The 14,487-nt window shown below is 37.0% G+C and overlaps 1 protein-coding gene across 1 annotated transcript in view; it reads left to right on the top strand.

Moving 5' to 3' along the window:
• Window positions 1-7,756, top strand: part of LOC145981514 (cytochrome P450 20A1-like) — a 41,954-nt gene extending 34,198 nt beyond the window's left edge. Inside the window, exons 10-11 of the mRNA XM_083114810.1 lie at window positions 287-388; window positions 6,569-7,756. Coding sequence (XP_082970936.1) covers window positions 287-388; window positions 6,569-6,716 — 250 coding nt within the window. The 3' untranslated portion in view covers window positions 6,717-7,756. The remainder of the gene's footprint in view (window positions 1-286; window positions 389-6,568) is intronic.
• The last annotated feature ends 6,731 nt before the right edge of the window (window positions 7,757-14,487 follow it).

A 14,487-nucleotide genomic window follows, 5' to 3' on the forward strand; every position in this document is an offset into this window, starting at 1 on the left:
GAAACATGAAAAATGAACATTACAATGTATTATTTCACATTTCGTGTTTTCGTCAAAAACGAAATATGCATGTCTCTAATGATGTGTAATTTGCATGACCCATATTTTAATAAATAATAATATGTTAATGATAACAATCATTTATGATTTGGCTTAACAAATTTTTCAGGAGGGGGTAAATTGACCTGGGATGTCCCATTTTTGTGTCAAAATATTATGGTCATCCTACTGGCAGATACGGTGGTATGACTATTGCTTCACCTCTGATAATTGATTCTCCACACAGGTTTGATCCAGATCGTTTTACTCCAGAGAATTTGAGGAACGTGCCATCCATGGCCTTTCAACCGTTTGGATTTGCTGGAAAGCGGAAGTGCCCGGGGTATAGGTATGTGATTCAGTTGAAGCATGCTATAGAGTCATGTGTTTTCATAGTGGTAGAAAGGTAATGAACTTTTTACTGACACCCGTAACCGATATTATACTGATCTAATATAAACTCTTAATCTCATTCATCTCCTTATATAATGTATAGCATGCCATAATGCAAAGGGTGATGGGTTTGATTCCTGAACAAAGCATGCGTTACATATCCCTCATTTTCATATTCGAGTTACGTTTAGCTAGGTAGCGTGGCAGGAAATATAAGGAATGTGTTAACTTCAGCGCGCTCAGCGAAAAGCATTCACCAGTATTTGCAGAGAAAAAGGGGAGGAGTTTTGATCAGGGTGGATGCAAGTTGCATCTTGGGACAGTTGGTCCTGGGGTTAGGAAAGGAAAAGAACAGGAGAGTGGTTTGGGAGTAAGAAAAGAGGGTTCTTGAGTTTTGTAGAGAGAGGAGAGTGAGTTTCATTTTGAGGGAGATTCAGGCTGGATTATGAACAGTGAATGTGAGTTTTAGGAACTTGTTTGGGAGTGAAGTGCTGCGAAGCTGAGAGACAATTTAAGAGATGAACTTCAGCAAGCGAGTGAGAGTTAATTTAGAAACTTCGATCCACGCTTCAAGAGCGAGACAGGTAATATGCTTTTCTAATGCCATCCTTGCCTTTGCAGTCTTTAGGTCATTATAACCCAAATACAAGAGAGTTGCCATTCTTTAAAGGGTTCTGTAAATTTTATTTAGGTACCTCCCGCAGTTAGAAGATGCAGCCAAGCGGATCTTACGAGCTACCGCTATCCGCCAATGGTAAGAATTACATTCATCTAAAGGCTCCAGGTTCGATTCGCGAACCTTTCGAGGTTCACACTCTTAAAAGTGTGTCTCAATACACATGTGTCTAATGAGGCTGAGGCATCTTAGAGCCAGTATAATCCTCTGTAGAACTTGTGTTGTGTTGTCTATATGTATATTTGCATTGGTCCTTATACCGTAAAACAACCACCGAACATGGTAGGTAGGGAACCTTAAAAGGTTCGGGGATGGAACCTGAAGCCCTTATACCATTGGGGGTTAGCGATAGCTCATGTAAGCCCTCGCTTGCCTGCTTCTTCTATCTGCGGAGGTACCTAAATAAACTCAACCTACAGAACCTTTTAAAGAATGGCAACTAACTTGTATTTGGGTTATAATGACCTAAAGACTGCAAAGGCAAGGTTGGCTTGAGAGAAAAGCATATTACCTGTCTCGTTCTCGAAGAGAAGATCAAAAGAGTTTCCTAGTTAAACTCTCGCTCACTCGCTGATGTTTGTAATGAGGCAAATCATTACTTGATCCTTGTTTATTTTATATGTTTAATTAATTAATCTAATTGGATCGGTCGGGTTTTAGTGTCATGTGTTTGGTAATTTTGTGGATGTCTATGTATTCATGTACGTGCGTATTCTTGGCCGTTGGGTACGTAGGTGTGTCGCTGGACAGCTGACCAGCGGAAAGTTTCTAGTAACGGTTAGGTGATTAGTGGGGCCTATATAAAGGAAGGGAAGGGTGCAGTCGCCCTCAGATGTTTTGGTACAATATGGTGAGGTAAAGGGGTGTCTTTTCTCTATGGGGCGAAACGAAGAATTTTCTTGATAATATGAATCGGCGGGGACACTAACTTCTTTTCTTCATTTAATTACACACACTTGATCAATTTCCCATTAATTCAATAGTTCATCTCATGTGGGAAACCGGGTACACACCTTTTTTGGTACTGAAGGGTCATTATTTTTTTTACTCGCGGAGCCAGTGGCTGCACGAGTTCACACACTCTCTTCGGGAAGGGGGGACAGGGTACACTGAAATGTAGATTTTGCAAATAACGGCCAAGAATTAACTTATGTAAATATAATATGAATAAACCTATATATATATATATATTTAAAAGGAAATGGGCATTAAGTTATAATTTGAAGAAGTACCTGCCTATTGCCTAAACTAGCATCCACAGAAAATCAGGTACTGCAAGTTTTGAACCTAGGGACAAGGATTCAAAAATGTATAATTGTGTATATTGTGTATGTTGCTGAGAATTGCCTTAAAAGCACAAACTATACCTTTACATGTTAGTCTCTTAAATTGTCTCTTAACTTTTCACCACTTCACTCCCAAACAACTTTCAAACTGACGTTCACTTTTCATAACAAAGATTGCCTGTCTTTCCAAATCAAACTCGACTGACGTCTCCCGAGTACAAACTTAGCTCTTCTCTCTCCTTTCCTCAAAACTCTAATTGCCCCGCTTTCCTATTCTCGACCAACTATCTCGACTAACCCCTTTTCAAGCTAAACTTCGACTGTCTGTTCAAGATTTAACTTGCATCCTCTCCCAGTAGCGTACGCAGGATTTCATCAAGAGGGGGTTATTTCGAAAACTTTCTACAAATTCACATTATCATTGTTTTATTATACTTTAATTATTTAATAATAATCATAATTAATTAATAATACTTATAATTAATTAATTAGTTTAATTACTACTAATAATACTACTAATGCAGCTGTTGTTACTACTTATATCACTACTATTATTAAGTAGTAGAGATCTACATAAATATATTTATGAAAGCAATAGAACAAAACTACATTTTTTTTGTTTCTTTGTTACGAAATAATTGTCTAGTCAACGGTTATTTGTATATGATAGGTGAGACATTTTAAGTGTGAAGAAAATCCATAAAAACTGACAAATATATTAAATTTATTGAAATAATCAAAATATGAAACTCATTCAAGAAGCTGCCGCGGTGGTTTAGTCTGACAACCTCGTGGGAGATCCGGGTTAGACGTGACTTTTGCAAAAACAATTGCAAAATTGAACTTTGCGGCCGCTTAGATTGTGTTTGGAATGTTGTGTTTTTCTCCATGCTGCATGGGAATAATAATTCAAATTATTATTATTATTATTACTGTCGCAGATCTTTGACTGATAAATTAGCCATTTTTAATTTTTCTACAGCGTTTTCCGTAATATTTCAAAAGCTCAAAGGGGGGGGGGGGGTTAAACCCAGTAACCCCCCCTTGCGTACGCCACTGTCCTCTCCATCTAAGCTCCGCCTCCTTTTCTCTCTTCCTCCCCCACTTTTCCTCTGCAATAACTGCAAAATGCTTTGTCTTGAAGCTGTGCTGAAGTTAACACATTCCTTAGAGTTTCCTGTCTGTTACCCAGCTAAGCTTAACTCGAACATGAAAATAAGGGGTACATTACGATACTATATCGTCACAATTAGCGAAAAGTGGCAGAAAAATAACATCGGTAAACAATCCCCATTAAGTGTTGAGAACCAACAACGTTTTAGCACTCTCGTCGAGTAATAATTGGAGATATGCTTTAGTCACTAATGAATTAAGTAAATCCTCCACCCGTTGCAAAGGATAAGTTACTTTTTCTACCACTTTATTGACAGTTACCTTAAAATCAGAACACAACCGTAAATCACCATCATATTTCTTAACCACAACTTAAGGTGTACCCCAATCAGAATACTGGCAGGTGACAGAACTCCCAACTGAACCAAATTATCTAATTAAGCCTTTACTTTCGGTTATAAACTGTATGGTACATCATATGCTTTCTTAAATATTGGAACTTCTCCTTCCTTGATTGGTATTGTAGCCTTAAAGTGCTTAATAGGCTCACAAATGTTACTAAAAAAAACTCCTTTGTACTTATTTATTAAGTATTCAACCTTCTGATTATTAACTGTCTGCTGCTTAGATACTGATAACAAGAAATTGTCCCTAGAAATCCTTATCGCAAACCCAAGATTTCCAGTCCTCCCATAATTTATCTAACCAAGTTCTTCCTTCTTCTTCTTCCCCTAGTCCCCTTCTGCCATCATAGCGTAGGGTTGGTTGCATCGATCCATCTCCTCCATTCCTGTCTGTTTCTCATCATTCTCTTCATCATATTTATTGTCTTATTCCTTTCTCTTCCAATCTTTTCCATTCTGTCTTCAAACATTATCCTTGGTCTTCCTTTACCTCTCCTACCTTGCACCTTTACTTCTAGAATTTGCTTTACCTTTTTGTCTTCATTCATTCCGAATACATGTCCCCACCACTTTAGCTGTCTCTTTTCAATTATTTTCTCTAGCGACTCCTGTTCCACTTCTCTTCTTATTCTTTCATTCCTCACTTTATCTCTCCTAGTCTTATTAACAGCTCTTCTCAGGTATTTCATTTCACTAGCCTGAATTTTACTCAGATGTTTATCTTGAAGTGGTAAACTTTCCATTCCATAAAATAACTAATCAATCAATGAAGATTGTCTGAGAGAGGTAAGAAAGCAATGCATATTTTTTTGGGAAAAAAATGAAATAACAAGAGGCTCTGAAGTAAGGTGCCTATTAGGAAAAAACTTCATGGTCCAACAACCCTTTCACAGCCAAAGTCTGTCAAGAAGTCCAAGGTTTGATTCCTGGTGGAGGCTCATTGGATAGATTTGGATTTTAGCCTTATATTTGAGATTGAAAAAATTACTGGAAAAATTCCCATCTGAAACCATTCTCACCAAGAACCGAACCTGGATCTCCCACATGGCAGTCAGATGTCCATCCTACTGCCTAGAGCACCGCATCTTCATATAGGATTTTCCAATAAGAACGATATGATTTTGAAATGAAATAAAATAACTATTTCAGATGTAACCAAACTTTTTATATTATTTTGAAGCGTAGTGTGACATGTGACACCGTCTTGTTGGAACCACATGTCCTCCAAATCAATTTCATCTAAATTTGGCCACAAAAAATCTGTTAACATCAACCGGTACTGCTCACCAGTCACTGTAACTGCATCTCCTACCTTGTTTTGGAAAAAAAAATGGTCCGATGATGCCACTTGCCATAATCACATAAATAACCAGTTGCGAAGCTCCTATGAGGCTTTTGAGGCTTAGCCTACCCAAAAAATGTTGAAATTAAAATGTTCTTGTACCGTGTAACAATCAAAGTTCGTTAAAACGAATTAAACTATGTAACGTTTGGTTCCGCCGATCCTTCCAGATGTCTCGGCAGTCAGGCCAGAAAGAGGAGAGCGCGTTCGGTCCGAACTGTGAGGCTTTCGACGAAAAGCCTTGCGGTAAAAGGCAGCTACAGCGTGAGCTCTGTGTAGGTGGGAGGGGAGGGGACTGCCGATTCACTGGGTGAAACCGGCTAGCCTCAGAACCAACCTGTTGTGCTTCTAGTCTTCTTGAGCAAAGTGCGTCGTTCCGCGCTGCATTGTTGAATGTTAATTTACTTCAAGTGCATGCGCGTGTGTCACATAGTGTATTTATGTTATAAAAATGGCTGATACAGAGAGAACATTGACGTCATTGTTTGAGGAATTAAAAGAGAAACCATTTTCAAGTTGGACTTATGAAACCAAATGTGCTTACAAAGATAGGCGATGGACACCACATTTGGATATTAAAGTAGCAGTTGGTCTTGACATTCCCTGTTACAACAGCTTCCTCTGAAAGAAGTATGAGCACCCTCAAGAGAGTAAAAAATTATCTCCGTAATTCAATGAAAAATGAAAGATTAAGTTCTCTCAGTACAATAGCGATTGAAAAAAAACTGGCTAAAAGAACTTTCTATTGATCAAGGCTTCAGGGAAAGAGTAATTGATACTTTTGCAACCAACAAGAATCGACACATGGACCTGCTGTATAAAAAAATATAAGGTAAACAGATTTTTCAGCCTACCCAGTATTTACGCCTTAGCTTCGCCACTGTAAATAACCAAACCATACAGTGACCTTTTGCAGATGCAAGGGTTTCTCGTAAATCTCTTGTGCAATGTTTTCACACCAAAAACGACAATTTTGTTTGTTAACATATCCACTTAACCAGAAATGAGCTTCATCAGAGAAGACAATTTTTTGCCTAAAATTATGTTCCGTTTCAAGTTCAATAGAACGTCTATTTTCATTTTTTTTTGGATAATAACCAAAGCGTGTATTTAGCCATGATGAATTGTCACAGTATACTACAAATGACAACTAGTGACAGTTCTAACATGTGAAGCATAGTTGCCAGTTCATTTCAAAATCATATCATTCTTATTGGAAAACCCTTTATAAGAAAAAATAATATAATAATAAACATATTGTGTGTCCTTTACTTCCTCTCCTGTTATTGATTTTATTTTTCTGTTTGAATTTTAGGTTTGCTAATGTCGAGTCAACTGTGGTTTTGTCTGAAGTAATCCGCAAGTTCAAAGTCGAGCTGGTCCCAGGACAAGAGGTTACACCCGTTTTTGGATTTGTGTCCAAGCCAGAGGACGAGATTTGGATAACCGCCACGAAGAGATAGTCTGTTTGGGGTCGCAAACATTTACAGCAAAATCTGTTGTTAAGACTGATCAGTACATTCTGTGTAGCAATAATTGAAATCTTGGGGTATGATCCAGAGTGCAATTAATACAGACTGAATATTTTGTGATTGAAAGCAGATTAATTGTTTTAGAACTTTAGCATTAATCGTTCTACATGTTCTTTAGACATTAGATAGAATTGGATCGTTACTAATATAAGGGTTTACTATTCAAGTGAGTAGCAGTTGTGTTTTGTAATGTATTGTTTACACATGTTTCAGTTCCTAGCCAAAATATATTGTCGTTCTGTGTTATGTGTACAGCACACTTATTAAATATTGATTGTATAGCAAAAATTCAATATTATCAGCAAGATTTTTGACATTAAACAAATTTACCTTTTGAATTTAAAATCATGTTAATATGTGCTTCAGACCAATTTTTCTTTTTTTTCTTTAATGAAACATCAGGCAGATGTGTGGCATGTTCAATAGAGACAAGCATATATAGTCATTCTGCAATGTTATTATTTTAAGCAATTTAGTGTGCGAGAGAATGTGCCTTATTTAACACAAATTTACTTTCAAATTCTCTACTGGAGTTGGAATGAAGTTATTATCATACTTGAGGATGCTTCAAAACAAATTTAGTATTTTTAATTGTTAATGACATAAACATACTTTGTGTTAAGAATATATAACTGAAAATTTTAGTAACAAGCATTAACTCGTTTATTTTCCTTTAATAAAATGACTTTCGAACTTAGTTCACTTGTGTGTATACTGTATATAATTTTTTTAGCAAAATAGTTACTGTGATATGGTTATTAAGAAAGACACTTGTGTCACTGTCTCAAAAGATTTTAGTGAATTAGAACAGTAGCTTAGCACATTTTTATTTTGTACACATATTAGAGTAATTGTTATAGATTACTTCTTATTCTTTACGGATTTGACAAGCAAGAGGTTAGCAAAAGCATGATATTTTATGTAGAGGTAAATTTAAAAGGAAAGATTTAAATAAAGATCTATTAATGAAATCGGCTTACAACTTATTATTCAGAATAAATAATGCAAGGTTTCCAAAAAGTCACCCAACCATGAATTTGAATACGTAGAAATTTCAGCGAAAAATGCATGCTCGACCAGGACTCGAACCTGGGTCTCTGGCATACCATACCATTGCTCTAACCAGTGAGCTACCGAGCTGGCCTTGCCTGATTTTTCGCTCTCGCTGTTTTACCTGTGTGGAATCGGGAGCACTGGCAGAGACGATTCCATGCAGGTAAAACAGCGATAGCGATAAATCAGGTGAGGCCAGGCCAGCTCGGTAGCTCAGTGGTTAGAGCAATGGCACAGTTTGCCAGAGACCCGGTTTCAAGTCCTGGTCGAGCCTGCATTTTTCGCTGAAAATTTCTACGTAGTACATCTCCTGTGTGTGCCTAATCTACAATGAATTTGAATGTATATTACTTTTGTACAAAAAGCAATAGAGAGATGAATCTTCCACTGGGTATTAACTGTGTCTAAGTAGCTATTTTTTAAACATTAAAGAAGAAAATTATTCTCTACATGAACGTACTGTATGGGGAAGAGTTACTAAGGTGTAAAAACTTTTTTTTTATTAAGTAAAAACAGACATGGATAAAAGATAGCTGTGGAGTCGCTTCCCAAAATCTTGAATGTCTCTGTGGGTATTTATTGAACTGTTAAATGAACGATATATTATTACAAATTTTATGCGTTGCACACAATTTCTGGTGCTAATAATTCGAAATTACAAGATGCACTGGCAACATTGGTCGTGTCAGAGGTCAGTACAAGGTGTTCCCAACATCTGGCTATGTTATTCAATGACTGCTCAGATGAAAGAAAAGATTTGAACGATTTGACACAACTAATGCTGTCTTAATGCCCAGTCTTAAGATTCATCACTTTTTGCACAAAAGTTACATACGTTCAGTCTTGGTTTGCATGATATCTTGGACACCATGTATAAATGATCAGTATCCACTTACTTTTATTATAGATTGTGGCATACATGTACGTTTTTTCCTCATTTATTTTTTTATTTTCCTTTCATTATTTGGTTTATACATGTTAATTCTATGTTTTAATATCAGTGCAAAACTTCCTTATTTCAATGTAAAATTTTATGTGCAAGTTTTACTGTTTGATAAGAAATTCATAATATTACAATATACGAGGGTAAATCGAAAAGTCTTTGCATCTAATTTTTTTCTAGCTTGTTATAAGTGTTATTACAAAAGCGAGATATACGAGCTATGCGGTAGGCTTTTCTTTGAACGGTTCTATTGTAACTTCCAATTTCTTCCACGGCACGGCATTGTTATCAGCTGGCAAAGATGGCCGGAGTGCTCAGGAAGTCCACGCCATATGAGCAGCGAAGTGTTATTAGTTTTTTATGGTGCAAAGGACAAACAGCCACAGATATCCACAGGGAAATTGAGCCAGTGTATGGGCACAAGTGTTTATCAGTGTGAAGTGTGCAGTGGCGGTAAAGTCATTAGGAAAGAGCATCAGCGTCAGGGTATTCATGAAGTGAGCAATGTGGTCTCCCTCCATGACAACGCGAAACCACAAGTGGCAAAAAAAAAAAACAATCACCAAACTTCAGTCATGGGGGTGGGAGATTATGGAGCATCCCCCATACAGCCCAGACCTAGCCCCCAGTGATTACCATCTTTTTGATCCATTGAAGAAGTTCCTGACAGGACAGAGGTTCACGAACGACACCGAAGTGCAGAACGTGGTTTGTCGTCTGTTCCGTGATCAGCCGGCCACCTTCTATGCAACGGGCATTGCAAAAATTGTGGTACGGTGGGACAAGTGCCTCAACATGTGTGGTGATTATGTGGGAAAATAGCAAAAAGTACGTAGAAGATTGTGTATATCTTGTTTTTCCTTTATGGTTTGTAATCTGGCACTAAATAGTTAGGCGCAAAGACTTTTCGATTTGCCCTCATAGATGTTACATGAACAAACTAAATAATGAAAGAAAGGGGAAAAAGAAAGGAAGTAAAATGAAGAATCAAGACAATTCTGTGAGCATCTCAATACCAGATCCAATTTCTTTGTTTTAAGCAGTGGAATCTTTTTTGTGTAAAAAAAATATATTAATAAATTAACACTAGGGCTATAATTTTCATGACTCAGGATGATGTGTTCCTTAAATATATGGAACTTCATGTTATGAAGAAACAAATGATATTAAGTTGCTTTTTAAGGGCATATTTTGGCATATTTGGCCATTTCTGCATGATAGTGCATATTTTTATGGATTTCAGGTCATATTAAGCATATTTTCGCTTTCTCAAGAAATGGATTCGTTTTTACTCCCATGTTCACTACAGTTTTTGTTTTTTTTGGACTGCAGCAAAATCTTTTTCATTTTATTTGATTGATTGATTGAGTTGGTGTTTTAAGTCCACTTTATGCACAGCAAGGCTAATCTGGACTGGACGTACAGTTTAAGTGGGATCTGAACCACTATGTGCCTCCACTGGCTATCAAACCCAGGAACCCTTGCTTACAAGGCGACGATGCTACCCCTCTGCCATCGGGAAGGTCCCTCATTTTTATGTGAAAATTTGCAGAAAGTGTTCATTGTGCATTGCAACACGGTGCTCATATGTTGACGCGAACGACTTGTTACCTACAGTTCAGTCTGGGTTCCGTGCATGGCATAGCACAGCAACAGCTTTAACAAAAGTTACAGATGATATTCTTTGCAAAATGGACAATCGTAGTTCTACACTTCTCGTTTTACTGAATTTCAGTAAACCTTTCAACATCAACACAATCCAACACGATTTGTTAATATCCAAACTCAAATACTATAAATTTGACTCTGTAGCTGTAAGGTGGTTTGAATCCTAGTTACTTAATAGAAAATAGAGAACATTCCTTCAAAATTCACCCTCACAGATCTCCGAAGCTGTAGTTTTAAAAGCAAGGGTTCCACCCTCTACCCTGCAGACTTAAATTAAGTTTATTTTTTTTACCACATTTCTATGCAGATGATACACAACTGTATTTTTCAACTAGACGTACAGAACTAGAAAGTAGTATTTCCTCATTCAACTCCGATTTAAATAATATTTACACATGGTGTACATCAAATGGACTTAAGATAAACCCTGAAAAATAACTTTATCTCAAAAAAATTCTATTATTGAACCCAATTGAACTTAAAATTAATAGTGAAACCATCCCATGTAAGAATTCAGCAAAAAATCTTGGTTTGATCATTAACGATACATTGGACTTGACGGATCACATCAATGTGCAATGTAAAAAAGCATATTTTATTCTGAGAAACCTCTACCGTTTCCAAGATCAACTAGAATGTAAACTTAGACTAGTTCAATCTTTAATTCTTCCACTATTTGATTATTGTGACACTGTGTATGGGTCAAAACTTGTGAAAAAACTCTGTAGGAAAATTCAAATTGCACAAAATCAGATATATATATATATATATATATATATATATATATACTTTTGGCCTGGATAAACGTGCTCACATCCTTCCAACCTTAAACAGACATAATATTTTAACAATGGCCAACAGGAGGCTACTGCACTATCTGTCTTTTAATCATGATCTGTAAACTGAACATAAACCTGCATACTTATTTGAAAAATTATGTAATCGCAGCACAATTCACGGATATGGGACACGTCGTCACAACGAACTTGACGTTCCTCAGCATTCAACTATGCTCCATCTCCAGCACATGGCTACTTTAAAATGTTACAAAATATTTAACAAACATAAAATATAAAACTGTGCATAATGTTGCGGAACGCAGCGAGAGTAAGGGAGCGCACATAGCGGGTGAAAGCACGTGCGCACGTGTTCAAACTTTACTCGATACAGGACACATTGTAGTAGCAAGATTGTCACTATTGGTATCAAATTAAAGATAATGTTATATTCTACAACTTTTGTTTGGATAATTTTCTAATAGTATCATTCGTAGCGGAAATACAGTGCCAAAAAGAAAAAAAAAGCAAGTATAAAAATTTATATATTTTTTTTTAATTTGCCTTAAAAATACTCAAAAACCTTTGGGAATATTTAAAACCTGAAGAGAACCAAATTTAGAGATAGTAATGTTGGCACTGAAATTTAAAAAAGAACATCCCGATATGTTCACTAGATTCAGAGATAGTTTTCCTAAAACACTGCATATTGAATGTTCAGGGGGGCATAGAGGGGGAAGCTACGGGGACTTTTGGGAAAATACATCTCTTATGATGGTCTAACAATACACCAAAATACAGCTTTCCCCTAATTATTTCCGACAACCCCCCATTTTTGGCCTTCCTTTCCTGGACTAAATTGCAAAGATGAGGCTGCATGGTATTATGAAATTGAGAAAGGGGCACACACAAAGAACATGAATGGTCAGAATTCGAACCTTGGACCCCTATTTTCGTAGTAAGCTGTGCAGGGCTCTAATTGAGATGTTATACAATATCTGGTAGGTAGGGTAATTTGTTTTTTTCAGAATTTTCACTCTAGGAAAGGGGGGGATATGTAAAGGTTTCTGGAGGAATGAAAAGGTCAAATGGCACTACATTATTAAACCCTGTCCCCCGCAGGTGCAGCATGCAGAAAACGAACTGTCTCGTGCTGCCAGCAGTCATTTCATTTAAGTTAAGCCCCTATCACACGGAACTGGATATCTAGTTGGAATGCCCTAGTTGGCGATGAACTGACTTTCTAGGTAGAAATCATGGCCGCCTGGCTGACTGCTTGACTTGTTTTGAGGAATAGGACATGTTCTAATTGCTACTAACTTTCTTCGACAAGATTCTGTGGAACAGCCAATCAGAGCAAAGTTTGGCCATGTGAAAGATAATCTGTGAGTTCGCAAAGCTGCGTTTTTTGTCTGTGGTTTCCGAGTGCATACAGCACGAAAGGCATGTTTACAATTGAAAAAGCTAAAATATTCTTCCATGCGTGTATAGTAAACGTTGTAAAGTATGTATTTATCAGCGCCGTTTTTCTCTAACTAAAATCATTTAATACCAAGCGATATTCCTCTCGGTTGAATAGTTATCGTATTTTAAAAGTGTGAAGTGATACGTTGTTTACATCTCGCGCGGCCGCCATTATGGGAACGAAAGACTATCGACAAGTACGGTGTAACAAATACCGTGTGAGGCGAAAACTAGCAAATAAGTAGCCAGTCCAGCGTCAACTAGAACATTCCTACTGGATATCCAGTTCCGTGTGATTCAGGCTTTATTGTGAAACCCCTGGTGCCTTAGGGTCTGTGCAGACCAGTCCTCTACCGAGGTCGGCTATTCTTCATTACTGTACATAATTACACCTCAGATTTTTATGTTCTAAAAAGTGTGCTTTTAGGTTCTTAAAATAGGCTCTAAAACCCTAAAATAGGTTCTAAAAACCCTAAAATAGGTTCTAAAAATCCTAAAATAGGACCTAAAAATCTAAAGTTAGGCTCGAAAAATCCTGAAGTAGGTTAAAAAAATAATAGTTCAAAATTACTGAAAAATGCTGATTAGGAATGCTGATTATGCATATCGCTTTAGAATTGAGTACTACCAAACGAAAGATGAAACATGCGATAAACCTGTCACTCTGGAATGCAGAGCCTACCGACTGGCCAGGGACAGGAAACAAATTTAGTTCAACAACTTTCTCTTTTCCTCTTCTATTGTTTACAGGAATTAATGTAACAAAGGATGGACATTTGTATCCCAGCAGAAATTAGTAGTTTATCGATGGTTGTGGATCACTGTCCTAAATCATCAATAATTTACGACACTTATAGCTATAGCAACTTAAGTGTCATGAAGCAACTGTAAAAGTAACTATTGAAACGTTACTTCTATTCGAAAAAAGTAACTCTGTTACAGTTGCAGCTACTTGGTATTAAAAGTAACTAGTTATAGTTACATTTCTTCACAAAAAGTAACTGTTACTTGTAACTGAGCTCCGACAACAGGGATCCGAGTTCTATGAGACAGGCAGGCAGAGGCGTCTCGTGAAGGCATGCGGTGCATGCTACTCATGAGTCAATTGTGGGAAAAAGGACAGTTTGCTCTGCGACGACATTCATGAGAATTTCTACATTCTAATTTCTTCATACAGGAGAAGTATTTATTTTACTTAGCTTATATTACATTTCTTGGATCTGAAGTAAAAGAAAGTAATAATTCTTTTCCCACAATTGACGCATACGTCACTTCAGATCCAAGAAATGTAATATAAGCTTAGTTCAGCGCTCTCGTGTAAAATAAATACTTCTCCTATATGAAGAAATTAGAATGTAGAAATGCTCATGAATGTCGTCGCAGAACAAGCTGTTCTTTTTCCCACAATTGACGCATGCGCAGCATGCACCGCATGCCTTCACGAGACGCCTCTGCAGCAGTGTTGCCACATGAAGGGAAATTTCCCTTTTTGAAGGGAAATTTGGAGCTAATTTTAAGTGAAAAGGGAAAAGGGAAATTCGATGAAAAATAGCGAAATTTCAGGGAAATATAAAGACAGACTCAATATTAATTATATTAAATATTATAAGAGATTCCAATTTTGAAAATGAGATTTTTTTAAAAAAAAATTGTCGTATACTTTGTTCTGAGAGGAATGGTGGAATTTGGGTTGGTCCACATCTGGCTACCGTTTGGGGCTGGAGGTTAATGAGCATTCACCCTTATGTCCCGGCTTTGAGAGTGGGTGGCTAATTGCAAAGATGGGGATGAGTGATGA

The sequence above is a fragment of the Lepisma saccharinum genome, chromosome 29 (genome assembly GCF_977018435.1).
Source record: "Lepisma saccharinum chromosome 29, izLepSacc3.1, whole genome shotgun sequence".
In the NCBI taxonomy this organism is placed as follows: domain Eukaryota; kingdom Metazoa; phylum Arthropoda; class Insecta; order Zygentoma; family Lepismatidae; genus Lepisma; species Lepisma saccharinum.